Source organism: Mesoplodon mirus (genome assembly GCF_964341445.2).
Source record: "Mesoplodon mirus genome assembly, chromosome: 3".
Taxonomy (NCBI): domain Eukaryota; kingdom Metazoa; phylum Chordata; class Mammalia; order Artiodactyla; family Ziphiidae; genus Mesoplodon; species Mesoplodon mirus.
The window spans coordinates 58,420,488-58,438,371 of NC_138978.1; the positions used below are offsets into that span (position 1 = coordinate 58,420,488).

General features: G+C 40.0%; 1 protein-coding gene across 1 annotated transcript in view; it reads left to right on the top strand.

The window, feature by feature from the left end:
- Nucleotides 1-1,844: 1,844 nt before the first annotated feature.
- The window catches only part of UBE2U (ubiquitin conjugating enzyme E2 U), a gene marked incomplete at both ends in the record, with an annotated part of 48,513 nt that continues 32,473 nt past the window's right edge, over nucleotides 1,845-17,884 (top strand). Inside the window, 3 exon segments of the mRNA XM_082613676.1 lie at nucleotides 1,845-1,910; nucleotides 3,429-3,510; nucleotides 4,514-4,606. Coding sequence (XP_082469802.1) covers nucleotides 1,845-1,910; nucleotides 3,429-3,510; nucleotides 4,514-4,606 — 241 coding nt within the window.

The following is a 17,884-nucleotide window of genomic DNA, read 5'->3' on the forward strand; positions in this document are numbered from 1 at the left end:
CAAGGCAGCCAGAGTAACTTTGTAAATGTAAAGCAGAGCATGACACTCTCATGCTTAAAGCCATTCAATGATTCCCATTTCTATTCAAATAAAACCCAAACTTCGCACCGTGTAGGGCTCCATCCTAATCACATCTCCGCCATGTTCTCTCAGGCCCTCCCTGGTTCCCTTTTGAAGCCTAGCTTTTCCCTGACTGAGAACTATTGTGTTTTCCTCTTCCCAGAACTCTTTGCCCTCAACATTTCTTATAGCTGGCTCCTTCTCATCTTATCTTTCATGTGTCACCTCAAAGTCCACTCCTGACCAAGGCCTTCCCTGACCATTTCTAACCCTTAACTACCTACTCTCTATCACATTACTGTTTTATTGTCTATATACACTTGTGATCTGAAATTATGATTTTTGTTTTGTACACTTGTTTTGGTTTTGTATATTTACTTACTGAATACTGGAGCCAAAAGGGCATCACTTCATCTTTATTGTTCCATAGCACATGAGAAGTGCTAAATAAATATTTGTGGAATGAATGAACTAATTGACCTGATGCCCTGTTTCCATAAAATTAGTAAATAAATAGTAAGGAAAAAAAAGCACTCTGAGCAAGGATGCCAGTTTCTGTAGTTGACACCGTCAGATTAAAGCCTTTAAGTAGCTCACAGTGGGCTGGATGGAGAATGCAATGGGCAATTGTGATACAGCCTGATAAATACTAACAGGGTCCTCTAGGATCACAAGAAAGGAGCCTAATCTTGTCTTAGGGGATTCCATAAGGAATCATAGGCAAAGGTAAATCTGACGGATGAGTGAAGGAAAAATGTGGGGAGGAAGGATGGAAGGAACGTGGTAAGTGTCTAGACAGAAGGGACAGCAGGTGCAAAACTCTCCGGCAAGAGATGGGAATCTGAGAATTTCACGTAGCTCCCTGTTGTGGAGCATTTTCCCAGAGTAACTAGGATTCGATGACATAATAAGGTATGCGAACATATCGTGAACGCTAACGTGCCATATAAGTTATTATAAATAAGCGCAGACCTGTAATACTGGTCACTTATTACCTGATGGTTTCTGATATTCAAAGAAAAAGAAAAGATTATTTCGGAGAAGGATTTCGAGTGAAGGCTTCTCTGACTTAAGACTTATTAGCTAGATCCTCTGACTTCACCCCTCCTCCCCGCCACCCCAGCTGGGTAGAATCCAAAGTTGGTGGATCTCGCGGGCTCACGGGGCGCGGGGGTGGAGGGGGCCTCAACAACGGCTCTCATTGGCCTTTCAAACTGAACTGGTTGGATGATTGGCTGAGGAGGTTTCCAGAGGCCGCCCCCCGTCGCTGATTGGATGAGGAGCGGCGAAGCTCCCACCTCCTTCACTCTAGTCCCCCCTCAGTCCAGTTGCTTGGCAACCGATTGGCATCCTCCGGCAGAGCTGGCGCCCAGTTAGTTACACCTGTAAAGCGGAGACAACAACCGGCTACGACCGCCCTACGCTTACGCCTCTCACGCCCGCTTCACGCACAAGCAACACGGGTGGTCCCAGAAGCTCGTCCAAGTTTGCCTTCAGATGGGCTGTGGGCTGGCCCTGAAGTGACACACCGCAGTTGAGAAAGTGCTCAAGTCTTCCTTCTGAAGTCCTCCTTCAGAAGAGTCAGAGGACAAAAAAAGTCACTGTTATATGTCCAACTTAGAGCCACTTATCTTGGGAGCACACAGCGTTCTGAGGCTCGGTCGAGAAAGCAAGTAACTTATGTCAGTTAACTAGGTGCGGGAAGGTGACCCATAACCTCAGACACCTGCCTCAGAGCGAACCCTAGGAGTGCGGGGACAAGTGCCAGACTCTGCTGCCTTATCATGTACAGCAGAGCCTACATCTTGCTGCAAAGAGAATTCCAAGAGTTGAAGAAAAACAATTATGAGGTGAGTACTGGAGACCTGGAGGGTGTGTTTCACTGGAGTACCAATTTTTAAAAGCAGTTTAATCTGTGTTTATCCTATAAGGTATAATTTAGTTAAACATAATTTGCCACTACAGACTTGTTTAATGAACCTATTTCAGTATAATAATCTACTTCATAATAATAACAACTATTTGTACTTCATAATAATAGTTAACAATATTGAGCACACTATGCTGAGTAATTTATGGGCATTTAAGCCCTGAATATCAGGGTCTATCAGGTAGTAAGTGACTAGTAGGTCCAGGGTTGCACTCATTAATTACAGTACTACAAAATAAGTTTGTAGTGTTTTGTTTTACCTACCAGAAACCTAAGCCTCAGAAAGGGTCAGTAAATATTTGGCCGCAGGATTCCATCACAGGGTTTTCTACTACTTCCTGTCTAGTGCACTTTTTGCCAACTTCTGTCACATATAACACAGAAGCGCCTTTCCCTTATAATTTTAACACAGAGGAAGGCTTTGCCCCGAATGCCACCAATGAGGTTTCAGTGTTCATAGGCTGTTCAGTGGTTGCCATAGGCTGTTTCATCACATACAATATGGAGAATTTAAAAATGGAAGGGACGAGGGTGTACTTAGAAAGAATAGAAAGCCGTGCATAGAAAGAGGGTGTAGCATGCTTACCAACAGCTGCATAGGGTGTAGTTCAATGGCATTGCTGTCTTTCCGCTCCTGCCATAGAAGTATTGCCTTAAGAGGAGATGTCGGGAACAATTATTGAGTTCAACAACAAACATCTGAGAGGTATGAAAGTAACATTTGATATTGTTTCTGCTCCACCTGAATTTTGTGGCTTTCTGTTGAAAGAAAATCTGTTGAAGGGAGAAGTGTCAGGTAAATATAGATAATGTAGATAATAGAGATGTAATGGTTATCCAGACTAGCACTTAACATACCTAATAACTATGTGGTTGCTCAGAAGTATTTATTGACTATATTTAAGTGTATTCCTCAGCATAACCAATAACCTTATTCTATGAAATACATTTTTGTCCCTCCATTGGAATAATACCTCAAGTGTAGGAAAATTTTATTTTTATATATGAGCATAATTTTAGAGTTGTGTTTTTCTTAATGAAAATTTTCTTACTTCATGCCTTATATAGCATCCATATGTTTTTTAAAATCTTTGAAGAAATGCAAGCTTTCCAACTATTTCTTTCATTTTGAATTTGAGTCTTAAATTATCTGTTGTCTTACATAAGCCACACATTCTAGTCTTGACCTTACTGTCCCACTTGTGATTTGCACACTACACTACTGATTTATTTAAAATTTGCTATTGCATGTGTTTCCTGGAATCTATCTTAACTTCTCTGTAATAAGGCGATATATAACACCTTCCCAAAATCAAAAAAAAATTTATCAGAGAAAGAAAACGTAGAGCTTTTGGAATTCATTGTAATCTAATATCTGATTTTCCAAGCTGCAATAAATATTTAATCTTTTTTCTGCTTTAATTTTTCTTACTTAAAGGGTATTACTGGCTTTCCTGTAAGTGAAGGTATGATGCAATGGGAAGTTGATATTGATGGTCTACAGAATACAGTTTGGCATGGTTTGTGCTTTCAAAACTAATTTACTTCTTTAAAAGTCTTTGTATTATTAGCCTATTTTCTTTAAGGTTGCATTGTATAAATTTTCTAGAATTCCTAAAGTATTTACATGTTATTTTTTTCATTATATGGCTTAATTTTTTGCCATTTGTCAACATGGATGGAAATTTCAGGTTTGAATTTTTCTTTATGCCCAATCTTAATGTTATCATGTTTTTAAGAAGCACACACAGGAAAGCATATCAATTGAGAATATCATCTAACAGTCTTCCATGAAATCAGAGAATAGCTAACAAAATGCCTATTGGCAGAAAAATCCCACAATTATGTCTCATTTTTTTCCTCTATGATTTTCCCACAAATTTCCATAAATCAAATTCTCAAGCAAACTAGACCACTATAAGCTTTAATGACCATGCACTCTTACAGTTGCAGATTAACAAGATTATTTGTTTAGTGAGGTGGGGGAGAAAAACATGTAAGTGGACAATTACAATAAAATATAACATGTTCTATTATGGATTTTGAATGGAAAACCGAGGAGACAGTGATTAGTTAATTTTGCCTTGTAGAGTCAGGAACGGCTTCCCAAGGAAGTGTCACTTGAGTTGGGTCCTAAAGAATGTGTGAGAATTCACCAGGTTTAGAATCAGAAGGAAATCCAGGCAGAGTAAACAGCCTGACATGAGGTGGCAGGAGAGGGTTCTGGAGCAGTGAGTTCAGTAAAGATGAGTTACACAGTGAAGGGGCCGGGTGTTAGGGGGACAGGGTCAGTGGGTAGAAAGGACTGGTGGGAATGTGGCTGAAAACATGGAATTAGATTGTGAGGAGTCTATTACACCATCTAGAGGAGTCTAGGCATCCTATAATCCAATTTACTTATTAATATAATAAAACTCTAGGGACCTTGGGGAGGCTAAACTGTAGGAATAAACTTCAGTGTTAGGTTACAGTTAATCAGTTCAACATGACACTTTAGTAAAAATGTTTCTTTTTGTATCACAGGATCATTCTTCCAACTGAGAATAAATTTTACATTGGAGTATAATTTTGTCCCTCCGGTTGTGAAATTTAGAACAATTCCTTTTCATCCAAATGGTAAGGAACAAATGAAATTTTTATCATCACAGGTTCTGTCCCCATTAACCTTGTTCTTTGTTAGTGTTTAATAATGTTTCTTTTTAATCACTTTGTTACGATTATAAAAGTAAGCATGCTTATTGGGGAAAATATTAAAAGGCGGAAAAAAATTATCACCTGAATCCTAATTCAGAGAGATACTATTCTCTATATTTAACCAAATTTATTTCCTTCTTCTATGTATGCATTTTATCTACATAGTTGAGTTATTACACAAAGTTTTATATATTTTTACTTAAAATGACATAATACATTTATTTCTGCAATATTAAACATTCTTCAAAATATAATTTTTAATGACTGAATAATAAACTTAATTCCTGTATTGTTCAATATTTTAGTTGGATCTAATTTTTTACTATAAAAATAATGCACGGACAAATTAACATTTTAGAAAGGAATAAGTTAGATTGCTACCTCAAGTCATATGTGAAGTAAATTCTTGATCGATTACAAATGCAAAAAATTTTAATGCTAAAAAGAAAATCTAATAGAACTTTTATGGGTGTGGTGAGAAAGGCTTTTCTAAAAACAACAAATCCTAGAAACCATGAGAAAAGCATGACACATTAAACTACATAAACTTCTTAAGACTTCTCTATAGCTAACGACATTATAAACAGAGATAAAAATACACTGACTTTTGCAAACTGAGGGAAAATATTTTCAATGCATAAAACAGAATATTTATAATATGTAAAGACCACTTATGGATCAGTAAGAAAAAACAGAGAGCAACAGAAAAATGGGCAAAGGTTATAAACAAGCGTTTTTTTTTTTTTAGTGTGGTTTTTTTTTTTGTATTGAAGTATAGTTGATTTACAATGTTGTGTTAGTTTCAGGTGTACCGTAAAGTGATTCTGTTATATATGTAGTCTTTTCAAGATTCTTTTCCCTTATATGTTATTACAAAATATCGAGTATATTTCTCTGCACTATATGGTAAGTCCTTGTTAGTTATCTGTTTTAAATACAGTAGTGTGTATATGTTAAACCCAAATGCCTAATTTGTCCCTCCCCCTGCTTTCCCTTTTAGTAACTGTAAATTTGTTTTCTATATCTATGGGTCTATTTCTGTTTTGAATATAAGCTCATTTGTACCATTTTTTTTAAGATTCCACATATAAGTGATATCATATGATATTTGTCTTTCTCTGTCTTGCTTACTTCACTTAGTATGATAATCTCTAGGTCCATCCATGTTGCTGCAAATGGCATTATTTCACTCTTTTTTAATGGCTGAGTAGTATTCTATTGTATATGTATGCCACATCTTCTTTATCCATTCATCTCTTGATGGACATTTAGGTTACTTCCATGTCTTGGCTATTGTAAATAGTGCTGCAGTGAACATTGGGGTACATGTATCTTTTTGAATTATAGTTTTCTCTGGGTATATGCCCAGGAGTGGGATTACAGGATCATATGGTAGCTCTATTTTTAGTTTTTTAAGGAAGCAGCATACATTTCTCCATAGTTGCTGTACCAATGTACATTCCCAACAACAGTGTAGGAGGGTTCCTTTTTCTCCACACCTTCTCCAGCATTTATCGTTTGTACGCTTTTTCATGATGGTCATTCTGACTGGTGTGTGGTGATACCTCAACGTAGCTTTGATTTGCATTTCTCTAATAATTAGCAATGTGGAGCAGTTTTCATGTGTGTGTTGGCCATATATAAGTCTTCTTTGGAGAACTGTCTATTTAGATCTCATGCCCATTTTTTGATTGGGTTGTTGTTTTTTAATGTTGAACTGTAGAGCTGTTTGTATACTTGTACGATTAATCCCTTTTTGCTCACATCATTTGCAAAATTTTCTCCCATTCTGTAGGTTCTTTTTTTGTTTTGCTTATGGTTTCCTTTGCTGTACAAAAGCCTTTAAGTTTAATTAGGTCCCATTTGTTTATTTTTGTTTTTATTTCCATTACTCTAGAAGACAGATCCAAAAAGATATTGCTGTGATTTATGTCAAAGACTATTCTGCCTTATGTTTTCCTCTAGGAGTTTTAGAGTATCCAATTTTATATTAGGTCTTTAATCCATTTTGACTTTATTTTTGTGTATGTGTTAGAGAGTGTTCTGATTTGATTCTTTTACATGTAGCTGTCCAGTTTTCCAAGCACCACTTATTGAAGAGACTGTCTTTACTCCATTGTACATTCTTGACTCCTTTGTCATAGATTAATTGACCATATGTGTGTGGGTTTATTTCTGGGCTTTCTATCCTGTTCCACTGATCTGTATTTCTGTTTTTGTGCCAGTCTGATACTGTTTTGTTGATTGTAGTTTTGTAGTATAGTCTGAAGTCAGGGAGTCTGATTCCTCCACCTCTGTTTTTCTTTCTCAAGATGGCTTTGGCTATTTCAGGTCTCTTGTGTTTCCATACAAATTTAAAAATTTTTTGTTCTAGTTCTGTGAAAAATGCCATTAGTAATTTGATAGGGATTGCATTAAATCTGTAGACTGCCTTGGGTACTATAGTCATTTTGACAGTATTGATTCTTCCAGTCCAAGAACACATCTGTTTGTGTCATCTTCAATTTCTTTCATCAGCGTCTTATAGTTTTCAGAGTACAGGTCTTTTGCTTCCTTAGATAGGTTTATTCCTAGGTATTTTATCCTTTTTGATGTGATGGTAAATGGGATTATTTCCTTAGTTTCTCTCTGATTTTTCGTTGTTAGTGAATAGAAATGCAACATATTTCCGTGTATACATTTTGTATCCTGCAACTTTACTGAATTCATTGATGAGCTCTAGTAGTTTTCTGGTAGTGTCTTTAGGATTTTTTATGTATAGCATCATGTCATCTGCAAACAGTGAAAGTTTTACTTCTTTTCCAATTTGTATTCCTTTTTTTTTTTTTTTTTGCAGTACGCAGGCCTCTCACTGTTGTGGCCTCTCCCATTGCGGAGCACAGGCTCCGGACGCGCAGGCTCAGTGGCCATGGCTCACAGGCCCAGCCACTCCGCGGCATGTGGGATCTTCCCGGACTGGGGCACGAACCCGTGTCCCCTGCATAGGCAGGTGGACTCTCAACCACTGCACCACCAGGGAAGCCCATCCAATTTGTATTCCTTTTATTTCCTTTTCTTCTCTGATTGTCATGGCTAGAACTTCCAAAACTATGTTGAATAAAAGTGGCGAGAGTGGACATCTTTGTCTTGTTCCTGATCTCAGAGGAAATGCTTTCAGCTTTTCACTGCTGAGTATGATGTTAGCTGTGGGTTTGTTATATATGGCCACTATTATGTTGAGGTAGGTTCCCTCTATGCCCACTTTATGGAGAGTTTTTTTTTTTTTTTTTTTTTTTTTGCAGTACGCGGGCCTCTCACTGTTGTGGCCTCTCCCATTGCAGAGCACAGGCTCCGGACTTGCAGGCTCAGTGGCCATGGCTCACGGGCCTAGCCGCTCCGCGGCGTGTGGGATCTTCCCGGACCGGGGCCTGAACCCGTGTCCCCTGCATCGGAAAGCGGACTCTCAACCACTGCGCCACCAGGGAAGCCCTGGAGAGTTTTTATCATAATTCGATGTTGAATTTTATCAAAAGCTTTTTCTGTATCTATTGATATGAGTATATGGTTTTTATTCTTCAATTTGTTGATGTGGTGTATCACACTGAATGATTTGTGGATATTGAAAAATCCTTGCATCCCTGGGATAAATCCCACTTGATCTGGTGTATGATCTTTTTAATGTATTGTTGGATTCAATTTGCCAGTATTTTGTTAAGGAGTTTTGCGTCTAGGTTCATCAGTGATATTGGCCTGTAATTTTCTTTTTTTGTGAAATCTTTGCCTGGTTTTTGTGTCACAGTGATGGTGGCCTCATAGAATGAGTTTGGAACTGTTCCTTCCTCTGCAATTTTTGGAATAGTTTCAAAAGGAAACGTGTTAACTCTTCTGTAACTGTTTAATAGAGTTTGCCTGTGAAGCCTTCTGGTCCTGGACTTTTGTTTGTTGGGAGTTTTTAAGTCACAGTTTCAATTTCAGTACTTGTAATTGGTCTGTTAATATTTTCTATTTCTTCCTGGTTCAGTCTTGGGAGATTGTACCTTTCTAAGATTTGTTCATTTCTTCTAGGTTGCCCATTTTATTGGCGTATTGTTGCTTGTAGTAGTCTCTTATGGTCCTTTGTATTGCTGTGGTGTTGGTTGTAACTTCTCCTTTTTCATTTCTGATTTTATTGATTTGGGCCCTCTCCCTTTTTTCTTGATGAGTCTAACTAAAGGTTTATCCATTTTGTTTATCTTTTCTAAGAACCAGATTTTAGTTTCATTGATCTTTTCTATTGTTTTCGTAGTTACTATTCCATTTATTTCTGCTCTGATCTTTATGATTTCTTTCCTTCTGCTAACTTCAGGTTTTGTTTGTTCTTCTTTCTTTAGTTGCTCTAGGTGTAAGTTTAGGTTGTTTATTTGAGATTTTTCTTGTTTCCTGAGCTCAGGTTTTATCACTGTAAATTTCCCTCTTAGCACTGTTTTTGCTACATTCCGTAGGTTTTGGATCATTGTGTTTTCATTTTCATTTGTCTCTAGGTACTTTTTTGATTTCCTCTTTGATTTCTTCAGTGATCCATTGGTTGTTTAGTAGAATACTGTTTAGCCTCCACATTTTTATGTTTTTTTGAAGTTATTTTCTTGTAGTTGATTTCTAATCTCATAGTCTTGTGGTTGAAAAAGATGCTTGATATGATTTCAGTTTTCTTAAATTTACAGAGACTTGCTTTGTGCCCCAGCAAGTGGTCTATCCTGGAGATGGTTCCATGTGTACTTGAAAAGACTGTGTATTCTGCTGCTTTCAGATGGAATGTTCTATAAATACCAATTAAGTCCATCCGGTCTAATGTGTCATTTAAGACCTGTGTTTCCTTATTGATTTTCTGTCTGGATGATCTGTCCATTTATGTAAGTGGGGTGTTAAGCTCTCCCACTATTATTATGTTACTGTCAAGTTCTCCTTTTATGTCTGTTAACATTTGGTTATATATTGAGGTGGTCCTGTGTTGGATGCATATATATATATACAATTGTTATATCTTCTTCTTGGATTGTTCCTTTGGTCATTATGTACTGTCCTTCTTTGTCTCTTATAACAGTCTTTATTTTATTTTATTTTATTTTTAAGCCACTTGCCCACCTTCACACAGTTATTTAGAGGCAGTGCAAGGATTTATTTTTTTTTCTTTTTTTTTTTTTTATTAGTTTCTGCTTTATAACAAAGTGAATCAGTCATACATATACATCTGTTCCCATATCCCTTCCCTCATGCATCTCCCTCCCTCCCACCCTCCCCATCCCACCCCTCCAGGCGGTCACAAAGCACCGAGCTGATCTCCCTGTGCTCTGCGGCTGCTTCCCACTATCTATCTACCTTACGTTTGGTAGTGTATATATGTCCGTGCCTCTCTTTCGCTTTGTCGCAGCTTACCCTTCCCCCTCCCCATATCCTCAAGTCAATTCTCAAGTAGGTCTGTGTCTTTATTCCCGTTTTACCCCTAGGTTCTTCATGACATTTTTTTTTTAATTCCGTATATATGTGTTGGCATACGGTATTTGTCTTTCTCTTTCTGACTTACTTCACTCTGTATGACAGACTCTAGGTCTATCCACCTCATTACAAATAGCTCAGTTTCATTTCTTTTTATGGCTGAGTAATATTCCATTGTATATATGTGCCACATCTTCTTTATCCATTCATCCGATGATGGACACTTAGGTTGTTTCCATCTCCGGGCTATTGTGAATAGAGCTGCGATGAACATTTTGGTACATGACTCTTTTTGAATTATGGTTTTCTCAGGGTATATGCCCAGTAGTGGGATTGCTGGGTCATATGGTAGTTCTATTTGTAGTTTTTTAAGGAACCTCCATACCGTTCTCCATAGTGGCTGTACCAATTCACATTCCCACCAGCAGTGCAAGAGTGTTCCCTTTTTTCCACACCCTCTCCAGCATTTATTGTTTCTAGATTTCTTGATGATGGCCATTCTGACTGGTGTGAGATGATATCTCATTGTAGTTTTGATTTGCATTTCTCTAATGATTAATGATGTTGAGCATTCTTTCATGTGTTTGTTGGCAGTCTGTATATCTTCTTTAGAGAAATGCCTATTTAAGTCTTCTGCCCATTTTTGGATTGGGTTGTTTCTTTTTTTGCTATTGAGCTGCATGAGCTGCTTATAAATTTTGGAGATTAATCCTTTGTCAGTTGCTTCATTTGCAAATATTTTCTCCCATTCTGACGGTTGTCTTTTGGTCTTGTTTATGGTTTCCTTTGCTGTGCAAAAGCTTTGAAGTTTCATTAGGTCCCATTTGTTTATCTGTGTTTTTATTTCCATTTCTCTAGGAGGTGGGTCCAAAAGGATCTTGCTGTGATTTATGTCATAGAGTGTTCTACCTATGTTTTCCTCTAAGAGTTTGATAGTTTCTGGCCTTACATTTAAGTCTTTAATCCATTTTGAGCTTATTTTTGTGTATGGTGTTAGGGAATGATCTAATCTCAAACTTTTACATGTCCCTGTCCAGTTTTCCCAGCACCACTTATTGAAGAGGCTGTCCTTTCTCCACTGTACATTCCTGCCTCCTTTATCAAAGATAAGTTGGCCATATGTGCGTGGGTTTATCTCTGGGCTTTCTATCCTGATCCACTGATCTATCTTTCTGTTTTTATGCCAGTACCACACTGCCTTAATTACTGTAGCTTTGTAGTATAGTCTGAAGTCAGGGAGCCTGATTCCTCCAGCTCCGTTTTTCGTTCTCAAGATTGCTTTGGCTATTCGGGGTCTTTTGTTTTTCCAAACAAATTTTGAAATTTTTTGTTCTAGTTCTGTGAAAAATGCCAGTGGTAGTTTGATAGGGATTGCATTGAATCTGTAGATTGCTTTGGGTAGTAGAGTCATTTTCACAATATTGATTCTTCCAATCCAGGAGCATGGTATATCTCTCCATCTATTTGTATCGTCTTTAATTTCTTTCATCAGTGTCTTATAATTTTCTGCATACAGGTCTTTTGTCTCCTTTGGTAGGTTTATTCCTAGATATTTTATTCTTTTTGTTGCAATGGTAAATGGGACTGTTTTCTTGATTTCATTTTCAGATTTTTCATCATTAGTGTACAGGAATGCCAGAGATTTCTGTACATTAATTTTGTATCCTGCTACTTTACCAAATTCATTGATTAGCTCTAGTAGTTTTCTGGTAGCATCTTTAGGATTCTCTATGTATAGTATCATGTCATCTGCAAAGAGTGACAGCTTTACTTCTTCTTTTCCGATTTGGATTCCTTTTATTTCCTTTTCTTCACTGATTGCTGTGGCTAAAACTTCCAAAACTATGTTGAATAAGAGTGGTGAGAGTGGACATCCTTGTCTTGTTCCTGATCTTAGTGGAAATGGTTTCAGTTTTTCACCATTGAGGACAATGTTGGCTGTGGGTTTGTCATATATGGCCTTTATTATGTTGAGGAAAGATCCCTCTATGCCTACTTTCTGCAGGGTTTTTATCATAAATGGGTGTTGAATTTTGTCGAAAGCTTTCTCTGCATCTATTGAGATGATCATATGGTTTTTCTCCTTCAACTTGTTAATATGGTGTATCACATTGATTGATTTGCGTATATTGAAGAATCCTTGCATTCCTGGAATAAACCCCACTTGATCATGGTGTATGATCCTTTTAATGTGCTGTTGGATTCTGTTTGCTAGTATTTTGTTGAGGATTTTTGCGTCTATGTTCATCAGTGATATTGGCCTGTAGTTTTCTTTCTTTGGGACATCCTTACCTGGTTTTGATATCAAGGTGATGGTGGCCTCGTAGAATGAGTTTGGGAGTGTTCCTTCCTCTGATATTGTTTGGAAGAGTTTGAGAAGGATGGGTGTTAGCTCTTCTCTAAATGTTTGATAGAATTCGCCTGTGAAGCCATCGGGTCCTGGGCTTTTGTTTGATGGAAGATTTTTAATCACAGTTTCAATTTCAGTGCTTGTGATTGGTCTATTCATATTTTCTATTTCTTCCTGAGTTAGTCTTGGCAGGTTGTGCATTTCTAAGAATTTGTCCATTTCTTCCAGGTTGTCCATTTTATTGGCATAGAGTTGCTTATAGTAATCTCTCATGATCTTTTGTATTTCTGCAGTGTCAGTTGTTACTTCTCCTTTTTCATTTCTAATTCTATTGATTTGAGTCTTCTCCCTTCTTTTCTTGATGAGTCTGGCTAATGGTTTGTCAATTTTGTTTATCTTCTCAAAGAACCAGCTTTTAGTTTGGTTGATCTTTGCTATCGTTTCCTTCATTTCTTTTTCATTTATTTCTGATCTGATCTTTATGATTTCTTTCCTTCTGCTAGCTTTGGGGGTTTTTTGTCCTTCTTTCTCTAATTGCTTTAGGTGCAGGGTCAGGTTGTGTACTTGAAATGTTTCCTGTTTCTTAAGGTGAGATTGTATTGCTATAAACTTCCCCCTTAGAACTGCTTTTGCTGCGTCCCATAGGTTTTGGGTCGTCGTGTCTCCATTGTCATTTGTTTCTAGGTATTTTTTAATTTCCTCTTTGATTTCTTCAGTGATCACTTCGTTATTGAGTAGTGTATTGTTTAGCCTCCATGTGTTTGTATTTTTTACAGATCTTTTCCTGTAATTGATGTCTAGTCTCGTAGCATTGTGGTCGGAAAAGATACTTGATACAATTTCAATTTTCTTAAATTTACCAAGGCTTGATTTGTGACCCAAGGTATGATCTATCCTGGAGAATGTTCCGTGAGCACTTGAGAAGAATGTGTATTCTGTTGTTTTTGGATGGAATGTCCTATAAATATCAACTAAGTCCATCTTGTTTAATGTATCATTTAAAGCTTGTGTTTCCTTATTTATTTTCATTTTGGATGATCTGTCCATTGGTGAAAGTGGGGTGTTAAAGTCCCCTACTATGATTGTGTTACTGTCTATTTCCCCTTTTATGGCTGTTAGTATTTGCCTTATGTATTGAGGTGCTCCTATGTTGGGTGCATAAATATTTACAATTGTTATATCTTCTTCTTGGGTCGATCCCTTTATCATTATGTAGTGTCCTTCTTTGTCTCTTCTAATAGTCTTTATTTTAAAGTCTATTTTGTCTGATATAAGAATTGCTACTCCTGCTTTCTTTTGATTTCCATTTGCATGGAATATCTTTTTCCATCCCCTTACTTTCAATCTGTATGTGTCTCTAGGTCTGAAGTGGGTCTCTTGTAGACAGCATATATATGGGTCTTGTTTTTGTATCCATTCAGCCACTCTGTGTCTTTTGGTGGGAGCATTTAGTCCATTTACATTTAAGGTAATTATTGATATGTATGTTCCTATTCCCATTTCCTTAATTGCTTTGGGTTCGTTATTGTAGGTATATTCCTTCTGTTGTGCTTCTTGCCTAGAGAAGTTCCTTTAGCATTTGTTGTAAAGCTGGTTTGGTGGTGCTGAACTCTCTCAGCTTTTGCTTGTCTGTAAACGTTTTAATTTCTCCATCAAATCTGAATGAGATCCTTGCTGGGTAGAGTAATCTTGGTTGCAGGTTTCTCTCCTTCATCACTTTAATTATGTCCTGCCACTCCCTTCTGGCTTGTAGAGTTTCTGCTGAGAGATCAGCTGTTAACCTGATGGGGATTCCCTTGTGTGTTATTTGTTGTTTTTCCCTTGCTGCTTTTAATATGATTTCTTTGTGTTTAATTTTTGACAGTTTGATTAATATGTATCTTGGTGTATTTCTCCTTGGATTTATTCTGTATGGGACTCTCTGTGCCTCCTGGACTTGATTAACTATTTCCTTTCCCATATTGGGGAAGTTTTCAACTATAATCTCTTCAAATATTTTCTCAGTCCCTTTCTTTTTCTCTTCTTCTTCTGGAACCCCTATAATTCGAATGTTGGTGCGTTTAATGTTGTCCCAGAGGTCTCTGAGACTGTCCTCTGTTCTTTTCATTCTTTTTTCTTTATTTTGCTCTGCATCAGTCATTTCCACTATTTTATCTTCCACCTCACTTATCCGTTCTTCTGCCTCAGTTATTCTGCTATTGATCCCATCTAGAGTATTTTTCATTTCATTTATTGTGTTTTTAATCGATGCATGATTCATCTTTAGTTCTTCTAGGTCCTTGTTAACTGTTTCTTGCATTTTGTCTATTCTATTTCCAAGATTATGGATCTTGGAAATAGAATCTTGGATCAGCTTTACTATCATTATTCTGAATTCTTTTTCAGGTAGACTGCCTATTACCTCTTCATTTGTTAGGTCTGGTAGGTTTTTATCTTGCTCCTTCACCTGCTGTGTGTTTTTCTGTCTTCTCATTTTGCTTATGTTACTGTGTTTGGGGTCTCCTTTTTGCAGGCTGCAGATTCGTAGTTCCCGTTGTTTTTGGTGTCTGACCCCAGTGGCTAAGGTTGTTTCAGTAGGTTGTGTAGGCTTCCTGGTGGGGGGGACTAATGCCTGTGTTCTGGTGGTTGAGGCTCGATCTTGTCTTTCTGGTGGACAGGTCCACGTCTGGTGGTGTGTTTTGGGGTGCCTATGGCCTTATTATGTTTTTAGGTAGCCTCTCTGCTAATGGGTGGGGTTGTGTTCCTGCCTTGCTAGTTGCTTGGCATAGGGTGCCCAGCACTGTAGCTTGCTGGTCGTTGACTGAAGCTGGGTGCTGGTGTTGAGATGGAGATCTCTGGGAAATTTTCGCTGCTTGATATTATGTGGAGCTGGGAGGTCTCTTGTGGACCCGTGTCCTGAAGTTGGCTCTCCCACTTCAGAGGCACAGCACTGACTCCTGGCTGCAGCACCAAGAGCCTTTCATCCACCCGGCTCAGAATAACAGGGAGAAAAAGCAGAAAGAAAGAATTAGTAGAAGAAAGAAAGAGAGAGGGAAAGAAAGGAAGAAGGGAAGAGGGGAAGGAAGGAAGAAAGAAAGAAAGGAAGGAGGGAGGGAGCGAGGAAGGATGGAAAGAGAGAAGGAAAGAAAGGAGGGGGGGAGGGAGGAATAAAAGCAAAAGGAAGAGTGAATGGAAGAAGGGAGGGAGGGAGGGAGGGAGGAAGGAAAGAAAGAAAGAAAGACAGGAGGGAGGGAGGGAGGGAGGAAGGAAAGAAAAAGAAAGTGGAAAGAAGAAGGGTGGGAGGGAGGGAGGAAAGAAAAAGAAGGAAAGGAGGAGCGGAGGGAGGGAGGAAGGGAAGGTAGGAAAAAAAGAAAGAGCAGGTAAAGTAAAATAGAATAAAGTATGAAATATAGTAGCGTTATTAAAATTAGAAAGTAATTATTGGAAAAAAAAAAACGGACCGATAGAACCCTGGGACATATGGTGGAAGCAAAGCTATACAGAGAGAATCTTACACAGAAGATTACACATACACATTCACAAAAAGAGAGCAGGGGGAAAAATCAAAAATCTTGCTCTCCAAGTCCACCTCCTCAATTTGGGATAATTCGTTGTAAAAAGAGGAAAGGGGCGAGAAGTCTGAAATCTTGCTCTCTAAGTCCACTTCCTTAATTTGGAATAATTCGTTGTATAAAGAGGAAAAGGGGGGACAGTCTTAAATCTTGTCCTCAAAGTCCACTTCCTCAATTTGGGATGATTCGCTGTTCATTCATGCACTCCACAGACGCAGGGCACATCAAATGGACCGTGGAGCTTTAATCCGCTGCCTCCGAGGCTGCACAGAGAGATTTCCCTGTCTCTGCTCTCACAGCTCCCGGGTCTCAGCCTTGGACCTGGCCCCGCCTTTGCGCGTAGGTCGCCGGAGGGCGTCCGTTCTTCGCTCAGACAGGACGGGTTTAAAGGAGCCGCTGATTCGGGGGCTCTGGCTCACTCAGGCAGAGGGGAGGGAGGGGCGCGCAGTGTGGGGCGGGCCTGCAGCGGCAGAGGCTGGCGTGACGTTGCAGCGGCCCGTGGCGCTCCGTGCGCTTTCCCGGGAAAGCCGTCCCCGGGTCTCGGGACCCCGGCAGTGGCGGGGTGCACAGGCCCCCCGGAAGGCGGGGCGGACAGTGACCCGCGCTCGCACACAGGCCCCGCGGCGGCGGCGGCGGCGGCGGCGGCGGCGGCGGGCGGCGGCGTCGGCGGTGGGCGGCGTCGGCGGCGGCGGGCCGCGGCGATGGCGGCGGCGTCGGCGGCGGGCCGCGGTGGCAGTGGCGGCGGCGGCGGCGGCGTTGGGCGGCAGGCGGCGGCGGGTGGCGGCGGCGCCGGTGGCCCACGCCCGTCTCCGAGGTCCGCGCCTTACCCGCGGCTCACGCCTGTCTCCGGCGCTTCCCCAAGCAGCCCTCTTAATGCCCTCTCCTCGCGCACCAGGAAACAAAAGGGAAAAAAGTCTCTTGCCTCTTCAGCAGCTCCAGACCCTTTCCCCGGACTCCCTCCGGGCTAGCCGTGGTGCACTAACCCCTTCAGGCTCTCTTCTTGCTGCCAGCCCCAGTCCTCTCCCTGCGCTCTGACTGAAAGCCGATACCCGAGCCTCAGCTCCCAGCCCCCCCGCCAGGGCGGCCGAGCAGACAAGCCTCTTGGGCTGGTGAGTGCCTGAGGGCACCGATCCTCTGTGCCGTAATCTCTCCGCTTTGCCCTCCACACCCCTGTTGCTGTGCTCTCCTCCGCTACTCCGAAGCTTTCCCCCTCTGCCACCTGCAGTCTCCGCCCACGAAGGGGCTTGTAGTGTGTAGAAACCTTCCCTCCTTCACGGCTCCCTCCCACTGGTGCAGGTCCCGTCCCTATCCTATTGTCTCTGTTTATTCTTTTTTTTCTTTTGCCCTACCCAGGTATGTGGGGAGTTTCTTGCCTTTTGGGGGGTCTGAGGTCTTCTGTCAGCGTCCAGTAGGTGTTCTGTAGGAGTTGTTCCACGTGTAGATGAATTTCTGATGTATCTGTGGGGAGGAAGGTGATCTCCGCGTCTTACTCTTCCGCCATCTTCCTCCGGGCCCCCAACAGTCTTTATTTTAAAGTCTATTTTGTCTGATGTAAGTATTGCAACTCCAGCTTTCTTTTGATTTCCATTTGCCTGGAATACCTTTTTCCATCCCCTCATTTTCAGTCTGTATGAGTCTCTAGATCTGAAGTGAGTCTCTTACAGACAGCATATATTTGAGTCTTGTTTTTGTACCCATTCAGCCAGTCTGTGTCTTTTGGCTGGAGCATTTAATCCATTTACATTTAAGGTAATTATCAGTATGTATGTTCTTATTGTCATTTTGTTAATTGTTTTGCATTTGTTTTTATAGGTCTTCCTTCTTCCTTTCCTCTTTTTTAAAAATATT